At 38.9% G+C, this 18,815-nt stretch overlaps 2 protein-coding genes and 1 long non-coding RNA gene across 12 annotated transcripts in view; 2 read left to right on the top strand and 1 right to left on the bottom strand.

Annotated features, from left to right (window-relative positions):
• LOC136237084 (protein AAR2 homolog) lies at positions 1–11,974 on the top strand. 3 transcript variants are annotated; one of them, XM_066027359.1, is made up of 11 exons: positions 1–203; positions 1,414–1,480; positions 1,530–1,614; positions 2,048–2,147; positions 2,196–2,248; positions 2,571–2,718; positions 2,763–2,881; positions 6,439–6,498; positions 11,497–11,595; positions 11,647–11,735; positions 11,779–11,974. In XM_066027359.1, exons 1-11 carry the CDS (start codon positions 37–39, stop codon positions 11,923–11,925), a joined length of 1,134 nt encoding a protein of 377 aa, XP_065883431.1. In that variant the 5' UTR covers positions 1–36; the 3' UTR covers positions 11,926–11,974. The 3 variants fall into 3 exon arrangements, with proteins under 3 accessions (XP_065883431.1, XP_065883433.1, XP_065883432.1); XM_066027361.1 differs by having other exon boundaries at positions 11,790–11,974; XM_066027360.1 differs by lacking the exon at positions 6,439–6,498.
• On the bottom strand, positions 9,387–16,059 carry LOC136237085 (uncharacterized). 6 transcript variants are annotated; one of them, XR_010692308.1, is made up of 8 exons: positions 15,304–15,627; positions 14,698–14,829; positions 14,578–14,650; positions 14,377–14,525; positions 14,252–14,324; positions 13,820–14,205; positions 12,275–12,416; positions 9,387–12,225 (listed from the first exon to the last, which is right to left on the bottom strand). It is a non-coding gene; the product is annotated as an uncharacterized lncRNA (long non-coding RNA). The 6 variants fall into 6 exon arrangements; XR_010692309.1 differs by lacking the exons at positions 14,698–14,829; positions 15,304–15,627 and adding an exon at positions 15,827–16,059; XR_010692307.1 differs by having other exon boundaries at positions 14,698–15,622.
• LOC136237083 (polypeptide N-acetylgalactosaminyltransferase 2-like) overlaps positions 15,244–18,815 on the top strand; it is a 17,118-nt gene continuing 13,546 nt past the window's right edge. The window contains exons 1-2 of one of the 3 annotated variants that reach the window (XM_066027357.1): positions 15,244–15,360; positions 15,413–15,472. In XM_066027357.1, coding sequence (XP_065883429.1) covers positions 15,449–15,472 — 24 coding nt within the window. In that variant the 5' untranslated portion in view covers positions 15,244–15,360; positions 15,413–15,448. Of the gene's footprint in view, positions 15,361–15,412; positions 15,473–16,133; positions 16,439–18,815 lie in introns of those variants that run through there. The other 2 variants (XR_010692306.1, XM_066027356.1) reach the window with 2 other exon arrangements.

The following is an 18,815-nucleotide window of genomic DNA, read 5'->3' on the forward strand; positions in this document are numbered from 1 at the left end:
GCACGAGACTAGTTATCTGGTGCGCTATAATTAGGAATGGACCAGTGCACGGCTCATAAGTTATTCGCAGAAGGCGCATTTCTAGTTATGCTAGATGTACCGCAGAATACTGAGATTGGAATAGACTACCATTCGTGGCGAAGTGGTCCAAAGTTTATGGGAATTAAAATGATTCCACCTGGCTTGCACTTCGTGTACTACAGGTACAAGCGTATTACATATGTAATGCTCGGGCTTCAGCATCATGGGATGTTGAACTGTTGATATAATTTGATAAGTAGCTAAAATTCTATTTTTTTTTCTTTTTGTCTTGCCAAGGCTTCAGTTATTAACTTTTTAAATCATTATTAATTGTGTGTGTGTTTTGTTTTTTGTTAATTGTACTCCTTGCCATGCCCACCTGTGGGGCTTTTTATGCCCTATTTTTGTGGTAGCATGTGCGAGGACATTTGATTGTAATTGTTTGTGTCATCAATAATACTGATGGTTCTTCTCTCATTGGTAACCCCTCCTGACCTAGTCTCGCGTGGCCTGGCCAAACCACTTTTTTCCGTGTATTGGATGGGGAAAAAGGGTCTGGTGCAACTCCAATAGCTGTTTACTTCTGAGCCATCCCCAGACTCTGGGGACATTAATTGAATAACATTGGCCACAAAGGAGGCACCATGATGTCAGTAAAACAATGAAGTATTCCTACACTCCTGCTCCGGTTGTGAGTCTTGTTATAAAGTTTCAAGACACTATGAAAGAGACATCGGAGCAAATTAAGATTCGTTTGAAGTATAAATAGATTTCGAGATTACTTACTGACGTCATTGGTGCCTCCTTTGCGGCCAATGTTATTCGATTAGCACACTGGGGACGGCTCAGAAGTAAACAGCTATTGGAGTTGCACCAGACCCTTTCCCCCCACCCAATACACGGAAAAAAGCGGTCTGGCCACGCAAGACTACTCCTGACCCCTTTAGTCTATATTCTACATGTAATTGTCAACTTATGGCATTATCATCATCACCCAACCATTATTTAGTCAGGGAAAGGTTAGGCCACATAAACTTAATTATTAGTTTCTTATCCCTGCCCACATCGCCATTTTTTCTTACCTCATCAAAGATTTTTTGTACCAGTGGTGGCTAAGGGAGGCCAATTGGCACCTTTTATAGCTGGTACCTTGCTAGAGCAGTCTGAGAAAATTGCATTCTGAGTCATTTTAACTAGCTAGTTCAGCTTAAAATAAAATCCACCCACCCACACTGCTATTTTGAGTACAGGAGGATGAGAAACTAATATTTATATGGCCTTAGAGTTAGCTTTCTATGTTGTGCGTATGGAAATGTTCCTGTGTTCATCTCGAGGTCATTGTTGTGGTTTATTTTGTGTGTTACTGGTTGGATGTGATACTCCTCCTCCCAGTGCAGTTAACAGTAACGGACAGGCAGCACCAAGGACTGGACTCTTCCATTCCTTTAAGAAACAAGAGGTGTGCAGTATGAAATGATGGGATATAATATCATTGCATTATGTGACAGGTACTTGTTTATCGATGGGATGTAACCAATGAAGATGTAACTACTGATGGTGTCACCATGGAAATGGTTGATAGGATTACCTCAGGTAGCTATAGTAGGGGTGGGCAATATACCAATATCCCACCAGGACACCCCTACTATACAGTTGTACTGTATAATAGGGGTGTCCCTACTATACAGTACAACTGTGTGATATGGTATGGAGCAGAGGTTTCAACATCTCTAGCCTACCAGAAGTCAGGCTCTTAATATACAAATTGCTCTAATGGAGCTGTCACTGTATGTGCTGACCCAGTTAGGTGAATTTTAAAAATGGAATTTTCATTCAAAAGGGAAACTGAAAATAACCACAAAACAAGAAGGGGTCATATCCCTATGAGAAATGTTGTAAGGATGTTACATGAAATTTATGTATGCAGGAGCCCTTAAGTACCACAAGGTGTGTGTGTTAGGTGCTAACCAGTATTAATACATTACAAACAGGTATAACCAGTTTCAGCTAGTATCATTACAAACAGGTATCAAAGACTTGGACAATCAGCTAGGCTGTTATCCATATGAGTCACTAAAGATCTGGTACTCTTTAACCAATCATATTAGAGAACCACTATTGAAGAGGTGTGGTCACTGTATCATGTGATCTACTGATTTATGATGTAATGACAGGTTACAACCAATCAAAACAAAGATCAGTTCAGTGATGCAACTTGTCAGTTCAAGTTAGTAGAACATGTTGTACCTAGCAAGTGTCCCTTCTGTGGTGGTACACTCTAGTGCTGTTCTGCCTAGGTTGTACCTTAGGTGATGTCCTTTTTGTGCCTTGGGCAGGATGTCCCTGTCGTGCTTAGGGGATTCCCTTCTGTCCCTAAAGGGTTTCCCTATTGTGTTATACCTCCTAGTTATTGCCAGTAAAAGTGATCAGTAACTATCTACAGGTGAGTGGGCAGGACCATGCTAGGCAGCATGTATACTATCCCACCTGGGTTGTGTAATGTACCCCTCTAAGGGGTGTAATCTATATGTGTGGTGTTGCTATGACAGAACAAGATCACATGATGCAAGGCGTGGAGCAAGATCACATGATCACAGGTGGAACATTTGCCGGAGTAGGGGAATTCCCATCACTTCCTGCTCCCACGTTTCCTGTTGACCAATGTGCACTAGTGGCAGACACTGATGCCTCTATCAGGTAACCATATATGATAGCAACACTGTATTGAATTTTATTAACAGGTTTACTTCATTTCCTACTCATAAACATCCCCAGGGTAGTTCCCCTAGTGACATCACACGGCATCATATGGACCTCACCTATACACTGTCAACCATGTTGGACAGTTGCTATGACAACAGTAGGTGGATATTGATATAGCTTGAGCCATAAACACTGTGCTTAAGGTTAAGGCTCTTTGTATTATAGAAAATAATACCAAAGTAGGGACTTTTCCACCGAGCTATGTTGTAATACATTCATCGCTTGCTTGACTACTTTTTATCACTTGGATCCCTACTTCATTTTTAAATTAGTAATTTTTAACAATCCAGTTTGTTTGGTTTTTTTGTTGTAGCATACTGTAACAGCTATATACACGTGTGACTGTTCTATTAGCAGTGTTGGGCAAGTTACTTTTTACAAGTAACTAGTTACATATTACATATTACTTGCAACTGAACTATTTAGTTACAGTTACATATTACCCATAAAATAAAGTAATTATAATAATATTACATATGATATTACTTTGTGTCCACAGCCTTAAGCTGTCACGTGTGAAACTACCACCTTATCACGTGACATGATTTCGTTGTTGGGCAATGTGCAAATCTTGGTTATAAGTAAGAAGCTGGTGAATAAGCTTCATTCAGTAGGCCTCGTTACTTCGTTGTGGCTAGGCGTTACTCAGTGGATTACTAACGAGATTAGTAACTTCGTTACTTGTAGTAATAATATTACGTAATATTAGATTCGTTACAGTAACTATATTACTTAGGTAACGCGTTACATTTGTAAGTAAAGTAACTTGAGTTGTATTACCTGTTTTTATAGTGTATTTCGTTATATTACTTAGTTACCACAAAAGTAATAATATTACGTAACACATTACATAAGTAACGCATTACTCCCAACACTGTCTATTAGCCAAGCTTTATGTTCACACCTTAGGGTGTGGTGTCAGTGTTTGCTATAAGGGGAACATCAGCTTGAGATAAGCATCTATCTGCAACCTGCATGTCAGCGTGGCCACACCTATGTAATCACAGAGATTTACAATACAGTGGAACTTCAGTTATCCGAACCCCCAAGGGTGGTCCGTAAGTCCGAAAAGTCCATATCTCTGAAAGTGTGTATATATAAAGCTGTCTGTTTGTTCGACTGTCACATTGCTTGCTCACCAAACTTGGCACAAATCAACACAATCTGTGCTGATAATGAAGCACTCATCATCCGGCTACTCTAAGATTGTTATCACAAGTTGATGTGTGCTTCCATTTGTTCTCTACAGCACGTAGAAGGCCATGGTGTAGAGAAAACTTGAGCAATATTCCTTTGATAACCATAGAACATACTGTTCAAGTGGTAGAACGCTCGACTAGCATGTAGGAGGTTGTGGGTTCGAATCCACGTGTTGGCAGATTTTGTTCATTTCTACTCAGTACCTTTTTGTGCACACCTTTTTAATACTCGACCTTTAGCTCATCATATCTTGTAAGCCCGTATCGACGCAGAATTTTGGCAAAATTAAATGCCCATCATCTGGCAACTCGAGTGTTGTTGTAGCTAATCAATACGTACTTTTGTTTGTTCTTTTAATATAGGGTGATGAAGGCACTGGTGTAGGGAAGGATCACTGGAAAGTTGAGCTACATTCCTGACAAAACCACTGATAAACAACTGTGGCGATTTGCGCACCTCCCTTAACCCCAAGTTATTATAACCAACCTGGGTTCGATCCCGACCTAGGTCATAATTTTTTTTTCACTTTTGAGACATTTTTTGTTGCACCTTTTTGTTGTATCTGTTCCATGCAAGTCTTCATCTACAAACTCTTATGCTCAGTTTTCAGCACTGGCATTTAACTGCCTCACATCATAGGGACTCTTATAGCACTTTTAGGGTAGGACAGGCGAATTTCCAACATAATCCAGGGGCAGCTCGGGGGGGGGGGGGGGGGGGGGGTTCTGAGGTTTCCAGAAACCGGTCACGTTCAGATCAAGATACTCCAATAGAGCAGTTGATCACTCTAATAAAGCAGTCGCAGTATTCAGAGCAGCAGTCTAGTAAGCTATGTAGCTATATATAGGGACTTTTATGTACTTTATCAGTGGTATTAATATATAGTTAGTGGAGGGCAGTTACTTTTTTTTTTGGTCTTCACCAAAAATCTAGTTATGCTCTTGATCAGAAACCAGTCACCAAAAATCATGGAGCCATCCATCTGTGTATTGGTCCAGTGTGTTGTATTAGAGTAGGTAAAAGCTTTCACACTTACAGCTGCAGTATCCAGAATATCTACATTTTTGTTTTAATGGCTTTACATTATTCCCAAGTTCATTTCTCTTTGTTGACAGTAAGGTAAACATCATGTGTACACCACCTGTAATGTAGGTACGTATATTGTATATACAATTGCCTTAGCTCGCATGCAGTTTAACTAATTATCCCTGCATGCTCATTATTTCACTATATGTACTTTAAAATGGCATAAGGATCGTGTACTTAATAGCACTATCGACATGCACGCTACACAGCAAGTATAGGACCTAATATTTATGCTTGGTTCCCAATATATTAACTATTGTCACATTAGTTGTCCTGCATGTAAAGCAGGTACCAATGCTTTTGTTTGTTCTTTACAGCACGTTGAAGTCACTGGTAGGGAGGACGTACTGAATAATTGAACTACATTCCTGTCAAAACCACAAACAAACAACTTTAGTGTTTTGCATCATTAATTTCAGTGTAAGGAAACCTCATGCTCTTTAAAAAGGTGACATCACTGTGTACTCTACATAGCTACATGAGCAGTGCTGGTGTTTAATGCTTGGTCCCTCTTCCTGGCATTATATATATTTTTAAATGTTTAATGTAAAGATGGTCCTGCATGTAAGGCAGGTACCAATGCTAGTAAATAGCTAACCATAAAGAACTTTTTTTTTAAATTAGTATTATCAACTACTCTAGTAGAACAGTCACTACTCTAATAGAGCAGTTGTTTCTGTAGTTTGGTTAACTGACAATCCGAATAACTGAGGTTCCACTATACACACAAATTATCTGCAAGCATTGTTGAAGCTATGTAGAACATTGTCGCTAAAGGCCAGGCAAGAGATATAATCCCTCCTACGTCAGAGCTTGTTGGAGTAAAATTTCAAAAGAACAATCAGTAGGGATGAATAGTTGAAACCAACAACATTACCTGAAGCCAGCTGTTTATCCAGAGAGCTATTGACACAGTGAAACGGACAGTACAAATGTAATAAAGTAGTCATGATACTATTGTAATATCTAGGGTGAAATGGTATTAATACCCATGTGAACTGACAAAAAAGTTATCCATAACGAAAAAGAAAACAATACACAGACTAACAACTTCTGTGTTGTCAATACTGACCACAATACAACAATTTTGGTAATTACTGCACTAAGTTTGAGGTGGCTCCACTTCTACTGGGTCAACTTCTACCAAGTTTCATGCTTGTCATAATTTCATAACTGTTTCTAGCAGTGGTCTGAAAATTACAGAAGAAATTGATAGAACATTCAAATACACTAATGAGGTATCCCTAATCTTGCAATTAAAAATTCTCTTAGTGGAAATAAGACCACTTACTTCTCAATTTTATATGATAATTAGGCAATGTATAACACTAGAAACATTTTCACCACCAATTATCACTTCCATATTAGGCATTGATGATTTGTTGGGGGAAATCCAGTTTGCATTTGTTTGTTTCCTAATAGGACATGGTAAGGAGTGATGTAACATTAACACTCGTGGTAGTGGGTCATGCGGCCAAGAAAGTAAAGAGCACATGCCAACTAAACGTGTGAGCCACTGCCGTGAGTTATTTACATGTACACAATCTTCACCACAATTCTATAAATGTGAAACTAACACACACAGTCACTGAGGCAGTGCCAAGGGCAACTCTTTGTCATGCATACCCTACTTTTACGTATACGGTATATCCCAGTACGTAACAGTTTACGGATATTATAAGTTCTGTTTGAGTTCCTTTGTATTGAGTTCTAGTTCCTGTCAAGATTTAGTTCAATTGGAGCTACAGTGGATCCTCAGTTATCCGAACACCTTTTAGAGTTAGACAAAAGTGTTTAGATAAGTGAATTTGTTTGGATAGACATTGATTTATATACAGATAACTGTTCAATAGACAGAGGTTTTATAGCGCATAATAATAACCGTTGTTCTGAACTGCCCATTATTTTTAGGTGAGTGAAGTAACTTCTCCAAATTTTGAAAGGATAACATATATATGTCATAAGATATGACATATTGAAATTTGTGGTTTTCCCATACATATCTATGTAAGGGGGCTAGCTACAGTTGCCCCTTCTGGGCAATCACATATCAACATATGGAGAAACCAAAATTCCAGAGTTCATAAATCAATTTTACATAATTTGTAGGTGTGAATGTCAACAATAATTTCTCCAAGTTTTAAATGGATAGTGTATAGGTCATAAGATATGACATTCTTTGAATCCCATGATTTGTGCGATTATAGAGAAGGGGCAACCAGTGTCCCTCTCATAGACAATGTATGGGAAAATTACAACTTCAAAATGTCATATCTCATGACTTAATGCGCTATCCTTTTAAAACTTGGAGAAGTTACTTTAGACACTGATACCTACAAATAATGTAAAAAATTAGGTTGCTAGGGGCAACAGTTAATTTTTTCCTTATGAAATTTGTCTATTACTCTAATAGAACAGTCATTTACTCTAATAGAACACACACTAATGACAAAGTACTCTAATCGAACAGTCTTAGTGTTCGGATAAACTGAGGTTCGAATAAGCAAGGATCCACTGTACTAGATATAGACACTATATAAACTGCAATGATGAAAGTGGATTTTTCTCAAGAGAATTAACATTTCAGCCATTATTGGTGACAGTAAAGATGTCAACAGCAGACACATGCGGTTTGACACCATTAACGGATGCTGTACTTTTATGGCTTCATAGAAATTGTGAAGCGTTTGATTAACTCTAAAATATTGTGTAAGGCATTTGAACAAAAAGATTTTGAAATAATTTTAGCGGGTCAAGCTTGCAGTGCTAAAAATGAGCCAAATTTCAAGATCGTGTGTAATTACATCCATGTTTTTTAGGATCCAGCTCAACTTATACATACTATAAAATAGTATAGTGCCACTGTGTAAAGGATTATGTAGAATTTAAGTGCTGTACTGAAGTATTAATGTTTCCATGTTGGGCTCCATTGGTACCATTCACAGGGAAAATGTTCATAATATATATACTGAGGAGTGTCCTACTCTCATATACCCCTGTAGAAAGGCGTATCGTGAATTTATGACATAACAACAAGATGTTGTGGTTTGTGACGTATGGGCAGCCGTAAAAGTGCAAGAATCGTTAGCACCATTTCACACTCACAATGTTCGGGATAGCCGTATTTGCAAATGGCCTAGCAAGAAATGCTTACAAAGCAGTCTTAACCCATGAAAGAACAATTGTAGTTTGGTGAGAAATGCTTAGAACTGGAGTTAATTTGGTTGCTAGCGACGTTGTTAGGCACATGTTCAATCGATACCTAATGACATCATTAATTATACAAAGAAAAACGGGTGAACTCAGAAGTGCTACGTCATAACTTCACGATACGTCCTTCTACAGGGGTATATGAGAGTAGGACACTCTCCTCAGTATATATATTATGAACTCTTGCACATGGTCATGAACTAGTTTTCACCATAGGGTGATAAGTTATCACACAGCAGCAGCAGAGCTACTCTGTCTAGCTGTATCACCCACTAGGATATAATGTATGTGATATCCTTGTGCTTAAAACTTGTTTGTATACAGTTACATCACTGATTAGATTTGTATCACTAGACAGACTCAAGCTATACTATAATTGTGGTAATTACCATAATATTTATATGGATCACATGATACTATGACTGATCATATGATCTGTTACAGCGGTTCTAAGGCCTTGCGTGACAAGACGTCACGTGCGGTAATTGTAGTTTGAACTTCAACAATTAATTGATTGGATTGGATGAAATCTTGTACACGTGATTTCACTTGTTTTTGTTGTCGCGCAAGGTCTCTTAGAACCACTGTATTCCAACTGTTTGCCAGCTGGTTATCTGGTCACTATGGTCACACAAGTTGTGTCTTGCAGTATAATAATATGAATCACATGATACAATTTATGTCAATGCACTTGATCCACAAAAATAAGAAATCCTCCATGCAAAAACAGCTTAGCTATAAAAGGGTGCATCCGTAAAATGAACTGACATCTGAAAGAGCTGATATATCTGGAGTAGCTAAGAAATTGGCAACAACCTTGTATGTTCGGTCTTGTCGAATTCCTTTGATTGGTCAGTACACTCTTTTACAGCCAAGCTGTTTTGCATGGAAGATGGTTACACGTTGCAACATACAGTACGATAGTTTTGTATGTTCTAGTTAAAGCACCACCACACATGTGTATGGAAAATACAGCATGAGGGGGCGTGTTGAGAGGCTAACACAGCACGAGGCAAAGCTGAGTGCGGTATTTGCCTCGAGACACCCTCCAAGTGCTGTATTTTTCGTACACACAAGCATAGGCGGTGCTTTAAGTGTTTTATTGTACTTCCTGGCCGTCTTGCTCGGAGCGATTTTCTTGGGTACCGAATTGCTTTAATTTTCAGTGATCAGATTATCAGTAAGTTGGCATATAATCTATTAGTAGTCGTAGAACGAACTGGTAGGATTTCTATGACTAGAAATAGATTATACAGTGGAACCTCTAGCTCTATTACAGACATTTTGGGACCCAGAATTTTTGGCCATTTTTTGCTGTAATGTAGAGGTTTTCCTCTTTCAGAGGTACAAAATGTATTAACCAGACCTGTTGGGACCAAAAATTTTGTCCTTATTATGGAGGTGTTTTCTATTGTGTCCTTAATTCGGGCAGTTTGTTAAGAGAGGTTCCACTGTATACACACCTACTGATATCCTGATCACCATAAATCGCAGCAGTTTGAGTACTAGAGAAAATCACTCCGAACCAGATGACCAGGAAGTACAATATAACACTTAAAGCACCGCCTATGCTTGTGTGCACAAAAAACTACAGCACTTGGGGGTATCTCGAGGGTAATACAGCTGTATTAGCTTCTCGTCACACACCCTCATGTTGTATTTTGTATACACACACGTGGCAGTGTTAACATACAGTACAGTTATGCAGCTAATTGGTACAATATGGAAAATACAACACGTGGCGGCACTTTGATCCCTCACGCAAAGTACAATAAATTAGATATCATGGAGGGCTTTCTAGCCAAAAATATCACCCAAAAACCAGCTTCTCAAGTTCACAGTACCTTCATTGCCACTTCATTAGCTATGTGTTGGCAGTATTGGTTATAAACCCAAAAGTGCTGATCCAAAATGCTTCCAATAAGTTGCCACAAAATTTTAAAAATTTGTATTTGGTGGAATTTTCTCCTTGCTCACTTATTTTCTAATTCCTTCATACAAGAGCATTAACTCAATAATGACTATATAAGGTTATCAGTTTGATTTTTCACTGTTCAACGTTGCTTCAGCCCTATTAGTGCCCTTTGCATACCGCAGTATGTACAATACATGCATCATATTTTGTCTCTATTTCTTTTGGCTGACAACACAAGGTGTCAGTAGCACAATATGGCTTCCCTTGTAGCTGGCTATAACACTTCAAGAGGGTCCTTCACTAAATCTCATTGAAGAAATTTCAACTCAGCATGTAAATTACCACATTTCTACACATTGAAGAAATAAAATTTCCACCTTTCCAAATACATTTCCGTACATTTCTGCTTGCTTTCGACTGCTGTCAAAGTGGCGAGCAAAGCAGTTTCGTTGGCTAGGGAACTAGGGTTGAATGGATTGCCAGCAGAAATGCCTCATATAGTTTTGAAAACTCCACAAACAGTACCCAGTATGCTCAGCAGGTCATAACAGGTGTGTGGTTTTGAACTGTGTCATGCTGTAACAAGCCTGCTGGCACATGAACTGGACTAATTCATCTTATAAAGGATTCACCAGAGTACAATTGAAGGGGCCAGCGGCAAAAGGGGACAAGTGCCATTTGAAAATTTAGGTGACCACATATATTAAACATAATTTAGGGACATAATTGAATTATTGTGATACTTGCTAAAAATTTATTTGAGACTGCCATGAACTTTTAAATTCTGTTGTTTCATTAGTGACAACATTATTCATGTGGCTAAAACAAGCTATTCTAATTTTTAGAAAATGGAAAATCTAAAGTGGCACATGCCACCTATGCTTGCTAGATATTTAACCCCTGTACGTCATAATTTATGTACATCATGGCAAGAATTCATAATATAAGTAAGGGAGAGAGTATCCAGCTTCCAATATAGCCTGTACAAAATCACTGTGTTAGCTCAGTGAAGTTTACCTTTGATCAAATTAACACTTCTTCTGGTGATAGAGAACTGTTGATTGGGGCTTATTGGTGTTGATAAGGTCAAGGCTTTATTCTGTGAACAGGGTTAATGTGTTACTTGACTCAGTGATTTTCCTGGATGTATTCCAGTTAGATACTCTCTCCCTTACTTGTATTATGAACTCTTGATCATAGTACAGGGATTAGTATATCTGCAAGTAACCTCTCTTGTTTCACAACTTTTTAGCAATTTCCTTGTTTCACTACTTTTTTCATTGATCTCCCATCCAACTTAGTGTATGAAGCATTCAACCAATGGAAGAAGTTGATCTGTCTGTTGTGTTCATGTGAAGAAGCCATTGCAGTGCACACTGATCTCTATAGCAACTTTATTGGTACTGCTGTCATATAATGTTACTATAGTAACAGGGACATCATTATCATAGGTGTACTACACTTCCAATTAAAGCATACCCCAGACGACTTCTTTATAGACAATATATCAAAGGACAACTTTGTCACTGTTAGCCTGAAGGTATGTATGAGATCAAATGACCTCATGTAATTTGTACTGTTAGAACTTTTTCAGTAATTTGGAGGAGTGTCCAGGGGCATGTAAGGATCTGGTGAGCAGGGGATTACAGTTCCGAGATACTCTGGCAAAGAAGTACTCTTGGGACTTTAATAGTGAACTGGATGAATTTGCTCCTACTGTAATTGACTAATTATAATTACCACCTTCAATGCAACTTTAATGCTTCATCATAACGTTCATTACCGTGCTGCCAACTGTTTGTTTCCTTCAATGTGCTCATACAGTTCATTTAGTGATGTAATGCTTCATCAAACTGGTTCAACCGGTTCTCGTACAACTGACTTAACAGAAACTCAAATTGTATCATTGGGATTGCCGTAGTAATGACGACCTTCTTTAAGAACAATTTCCATTTCATGAGGGGAATTTTGTAGGGATGAGGCTTTTACTAACATAGCATCCAATAGCTGAGGTGTTTTCCCTAACAATTCTGTAAGTGCACAATGATTACACCACTGCTGATCACATGGCAACAATACCAGTAACTTCTTGTGCTTGTTCTAGGCAGTAAGCTCATATGATTCTCCTTTGTTAGAGTAATTGAGTAGGTGTTTCCCCATCAGTAGTAATAGAGTATCCAGCTGCTCACTGTTGCCTAGGTGACGGTGGTACTGTATTGACCTATGGATTATGTGATCATTATTGTCACTTATGAAATGGTACTACTGTAGGGATCCCCAAAAAAATTGCACACGCTTCCCAAAATTCCGCCTTTGAAAATCATCCTAGAGACATCTTACGAGACAAAAATCACCTTTACAGAATAGTACTAGTACCTATAATATATAATACAGCATTAATTGTAACAAAACACAGGGGGCTGGATATAGAGTTTTTAAAATCGCCATATCTCAAATTTTAGACTGACTGCCTGACTGACCACATTCGCAAGGCTAGAGGCCAAACGAACCAGCACACAGCCACTATTTTATTCCACAATAACAAACTCACCAGTGGGATGTGATTTTTGGGAGTGTAGGCCCTCTGCACCTTGTCTTTTTTTTAAATCTTCAATCAGGCTGTTTGTTTTCTTCTTCATCCAACGAAACCATATCGAGGTGTTGATTTTCCGTATCAACACTTTCTTCAGCTGCATAATATTTTTTTTAGATGCCACAATTATTTCAGAGCTGGATTTCAGAAGTGCTTCAGTCCTGGCGCTACTATAAGAGGTATACTAGCTAGATATCTGCAACTTCGCAATTGAGATCCCGTTCGTGACCACACCCATCAAATAAATGGACTAATAGCGATAGAGTATGGAGACCACACCTCTTAACAATCTAGCTATTTACTTAACAGTAAGCAAGATGACCTCACCCTTTATTAGTCTAGCTAACTGCACACCACTTGGCTGACTCGTGATACTCTAATACAACAGTCATGTATGATGTTCTAATAGAATAGTCACAAGTTACACTGTAACTAGCTGTGCTACAACAAAAAACTAATAAACAAACTAGTATTTTTTAAAAATGTTAATTTAAAATTGAAGTAGAGATCTATGCAATAAAAGTAGTGAAACAAGAGATGAATGATGGTATTACAGCATAGCTCGGTGGGAAGTCCATGCTCAGTGCCAAAGTAGGGACTTCCCACCGAGCTATGTTGTAATACCATCATCATTCATCTCTTGTTTCACTACTTTTATTGCATAGATCCCTACTTCATTTTTAAATTAACAATTTTTTAACTACTAGTTTAAAACCACTACATCCCTGAGGGTAATTATGGACACCCTTTTACCTAGCCGAGGATAAAGTTAGTAGGATAGGTGCAAGGAGCCTACAGCCACAACATAATGCATTACTCAATAAACTGAACTGATGATAGATGTAAATACACACAATAATAATTATTATGTCCCTCATTGGTTACAGGCAGACAAGAACTGCCTGGCTGATCTATAATGATATCTCAATGTTGGTGTCTAGTGCTTTCGTGTAACATCACAACTGCTCAGGCCACAATTAGTACTAACAAGGGTCAAGGGTGTCCCCATTACCCATAGCAACAAAGATTACCTGCTTGCATACTGCAACACACAATATTCAATTCCATCAGTTGCCATGGTGATTTGTGACAATGTTGTTCTACACTGTTACTAAGGTAACAAGTCATCAAAAATGCCAACTCAGTCATTTCATTAGCTTGACCACTGAGGTGCCATTCTGCCTGCTCTGTGGCTTCTACCTGTGATGGGAACTATAAAAACAGAACAATGCCCCACCCACCAATATCTGTTGAGTAGTATATCCCTTTGTATAAGAACTTGGCAACCTGCTGCATCAATGCAATGGCTTCCTGCCAACTAGCACCAGTGTTTTGTATCCAGGTTAGTTCTTGACAATACAATCTGGCTGCCATGGTAACACCACCCACACAATTACAGTAGTGTAACATCTATCACCTAGGATATGTTGGAACATTAGGAAATTGGTGTACTTAAAACAAACTTTACACAACCAGCTGGTGAATGAAAAATTAGGCTGGATTTTTGGTGGACAAACCTCACTATTGGGCCACTACCTATGTGGGGAATATGCCACCACACAATATGACATCACATCCTCACACCCACCAGTAGGATTCACAGCATGTCCTGTGAGCTGCCATGACCATCTCATTTTCTACAAAATTATGATGTTCAATCCATCCTAGCAACTGAATGTCACGAGGTGTCCATCCAAAGCTATTCTGACTGGTCAGAAGTGATAGGCATGACCACTCCTGTTAAGCACACACACATTATCAGTTCCCATATAGTAACAGAGATACACACCTCTTCACATACACAATTCAATGGCATGTGTGTGGACCATTGACAGTGGCATGTGTGGGAATGTTGTTAGGCCCTGAGGGTATTCCATGTGATCAAATGTAACACTCACTAGTGGCTTACAGTCTCATATTAATGAGCTGAACACCGTCATTGTATATAACTCTGGCACTAAGGTAAGTGCGCCTAATCCGTATCCGGACAGTTCCTAACTCCGGACAATTCCAATGTTTTGCATCATATCTCCAAAACTATCTACAGCATTTACTTGAAATTTTAGGTGATTAATGCTTCATATACAATGATGCTGTGATCCTAAAATGTGACAGATTTGCGAAAAGGTACCTTTTTCACACAAAATTTGACCAATTTTTTGAACTTCAAAGTTTCATAATTTTTGTATCATTGCTTATAATTGCCTGAAATGTTACACGAGTGCAGCTAAAGTATCAGGCTACATTTTGAAACTAAGAACAAGTTAACCAGTGTAAAAGAGTCAAGCGTTACATCATTTTGTTTGCTGGCATGTAAAACGTGTGGAAAAGGTACCTTTTCGCAAATCCGGTCACAAATCAGCTTACAGGTCCTGCTGGTTTTTCTAAACTAAGTGATTATTTATTGCCATGAGATGCAAAATTATCAAATATTCTTCGATAATCGGTGCTTATTCCCAAACTCAAAGAGCTATCTGGCTGATTTTAATAGTGTAGAGGGACAACTATGACTTACCACTGTACCAAGTTTCGTTTGCAAACAATCAGCCAAACACTTGCTATGGACGATTTTGTAAGAGCCAGTCTCATTGAAGCTGCATAAATATTTGCGTAAATACACCTAGATTTGAAATACCCAGAACTCGGCAACGAAAGGTACCATGACTCTCAAAATAGAGTACGAGGTGGGTAATAGATGCAAGTTTAACGTGGTGGTGTTTAAAATTCGAAATCAACCTTGGAAGTGCTGTATCAGGCGTGATAAAAAGTGTCCGGAGTTAGGAGCATGCGCGAAATTTACACCTAGTTGAATTTTGAAGCGCAGCTCCTCGACGGATGGAGATATTTTGATGAAACGTGCAGGACTGATGCGCCATAGGATAGGCTTTATCACCATATTTTAATGATTAAGTAATTCACTTGCATGGCGGAGATAGAGCACCGGAAGCAAAAACTGTCCGGAGTTAGGCGCACTTACCTTAGTTTTTGAACACAAATTTCGCGTTCTTTCCTTCACATACGAAACGACAGTCACATACCAACAAATAGCTGAATCCTTTAGCAATAATTTAACGCTTTATAAGACCTGTAATAGTAGTCTCAGTGTTAAGAACAGCTGCAGCTTGTACACTTGGTAACGTTGATATAAATCCCGTAACCGTAAAATGTATTGCGTTTCCAATCCATTATGTATTCTAGTATCTATGGTTGAACCGTAAGTGCACTGCCTCCCTAGTCTCGTGTGGCCAGACCCTTTCCGCGCAGCCGCTTATCGATTGGAAATTATAAGCGTGTAGCGCGGCGCTTATAATTTCCAATCGATAAGCGGCTGCGCGGAAAGGGTCTGGCCACGCGAGACTACTGCCTCCCATATTTCCTTTAGTGACCCACAATATCCAGTATGTGGTGCCGATTCGAGAGCCGGTTGTATTTTATTAGAACACCCACAACCCATTCTATTTCAACCCATTCCATTCATAGAGGAAGGGAGCGCCATTAGACCATCCTATTCTAATCAATGTGCATGGTGTGCATTAGTTGGAGTGTAGTTAAAGATGTCACGATTAAGACTTTTAGTAGCCGTGTTCATGTTGATATGGCTGTGTGTTATGGTCTGGTTCATGTCTGACTTCTCTCGTGAAACAGAAACGGTTAGTACTACTCTTGTTTAATACACAACATGCACCAGCGTTGTGTGTGTGCATCGATTGTACAATAATACATCCTGACACAATGAGGGGGTGGGGTGATACAACCTGCTGCTGGCAGGAGTTTATTAACTATGGACCATCTGCAAACCCAAAATCCATTATTCTATCACCATAGTTGATACCAGTTTGTAGTGTAACTGCATAATTATGCTGTTGCTATTGTTCTGGCAGTCATGTGAATAAAATAAACCTTAGACAAGAAACATACTGAAACAGAAAAGAAAGTCCCTACCACTAATGTAACTGTGAAATTGACCTATCACTAACATAACTGTGAAATTGACCTATCAGTAATGTAACTGAAATTGACCTATCACTAACGTAACTGCAAAATTAATGTGTTCCACTGTCTGTGAAGGGAAGTTTCAGGGTGAGTTTGAAGGTTCATACCCCTTCTAACATGTTTGATTATCTAGTGCTTAATGTAGTCCATTACATGATGACACACATACACACTGACAGGTTTGTTGTGGGCCTTGTTATGTTGTGGGCTTCTGTCACAACATTACAACCTAGTAGCCTATATAAGGAGTTTGTTAAGTCTTGTGTCATTAGCCATAGTGTTTGCTGTGTAGAGGTGTGGTCTACAATGTGTGTATAGTGAAACCTGTGTATTAAGGACACCTTGGGACCAGTGTAATTTGGACACCTGGGGACCAGTGTAATATGGACACCTGGGGACCAGTGTAATTTGGACACCTGGGGACCAGTGTAATATGGACACCTGGGGACCAGTGTAATTTGGACACCTGGGGACCAGTGTAATTTGGACACCTGGGGACCAGTGTAATTTGGACACCTGGGGACCAGTGTAATTTGGACACCTGGGGACCAGTGTAATATGGACACCTGGGGACCAACCAATATTGTCTTGATTGTAATGGTGTCTGGGTCAGTTGCATTCAAAGACACAATAACTAAGTCTCATTTTCAAGTACCCTGGTTCCACTGTATATTATATGAGTGATCAAATGGTATTTATACTGTGTGCAGGGGTAAGGTGCTCCCCTACAATACATGGTGAGTGAACCCTCAAACTTTTAATAACTCACGAATTTGGTACATGCACACTGTTGCTATGGTTTCTATTGGTTACTGCATTTGTCAATCCCCTGGAACACATGGTAGTCCCCATGAAGTAGCTACAGTATGTTAAACAGCCATACATGTACACAATCCAAAATCTGCAATGATGTTTTTGTTGATATCACAAAACTAAATGGTCGTACGAGTATGGGGACTTTGTACAGGGAGAGGTAGTATTTCACTATGATGGTGTTTATAAATTTGAAGGTAAGACATAAAGACTATAATGCTATACAAATACGTGCATTTCCCATTTTGCAATGTCACAATTTACTTCTGAATCGTGTGTAAAACAATTCCAACACTTCATACCAAAATCTCTGTAGCCATGACATTTTGTCCATTGTGACATCACATTTCATCATTGTGGATATCACCTATAGCATTGACTCACCACAGCCAACTATTCCTCGTTATCAAGCACAGTATGGTAGAACTGTTTAAGTAGGGATCCACCAAAACTGATGCATGTCACCTAAAAAAAAAATCATCCTGGAGACATCCTACGTAACGAAAATCACCTAGCATTTTTAAAAAATCACCAAAAACTCAAATTTTCATCTGTCAGCCTGCCATACCACAGTTGCAAGGCTGAAGGCCAAATAAAGCAGCGTACAGTCACCATTTTATGCCACAATAACAAACTCACCAGTGGGATGTGCCTTTTGGGGTTCCAACAGGTGTGTGCCCTCTACGCCTTGTTGTTTCTTTTATCTTCAATCAGGCGGGTCGTTGTCTTCATGCAATGAAATCATACTGAGGCATTAAAATTCCCTATCAACACTTTCCTTGAGCAGCATATTTAGTTGCCACAAACTTATTTGAAGCACTTACCCTCAATAGATACCTGTAGGTTCAAGACCACGTCCATTAACGATAAATAACTACTGAGCAATCGATTTACTGTACTTGATAATGATGACCACACACCCTTATTATTGGTCTAGCTGTATTCGTAATGCAGTGAAAGTATACGTATGAAGTAGTGCCGAAAGGCTGACTCAAGATACTCTAATACAGCAGTCACCTGAGTATAAATTATTAATTCAAGTGATAAAAAGTTGTAAAACAAGATATTACAGCATAGCTCAGTGGGAAAATCCCTACATTGGCAAGCTATGCTGTAATACCATCATTCATATTGCCTACTTCATTTTTTAATTAATGTAACAAACGAGTGTAAGGTGGGATTCTTACATACTAAGTAGGATCCATGGGATACTAAGTGGGT

This window comes from Dysidea avara, chromosome 10 (genome assembly GCF_963678975.1).
Source record: "Dysidea avara chromosome 10, odDysAvar1.4, whole genome shotgun sequence".
NCBI lineage: Eukaryota > Metazoa > Porifera > Demospongiae > Dictyoceratida > Dysideidae > Dysidea > Dysidea avara.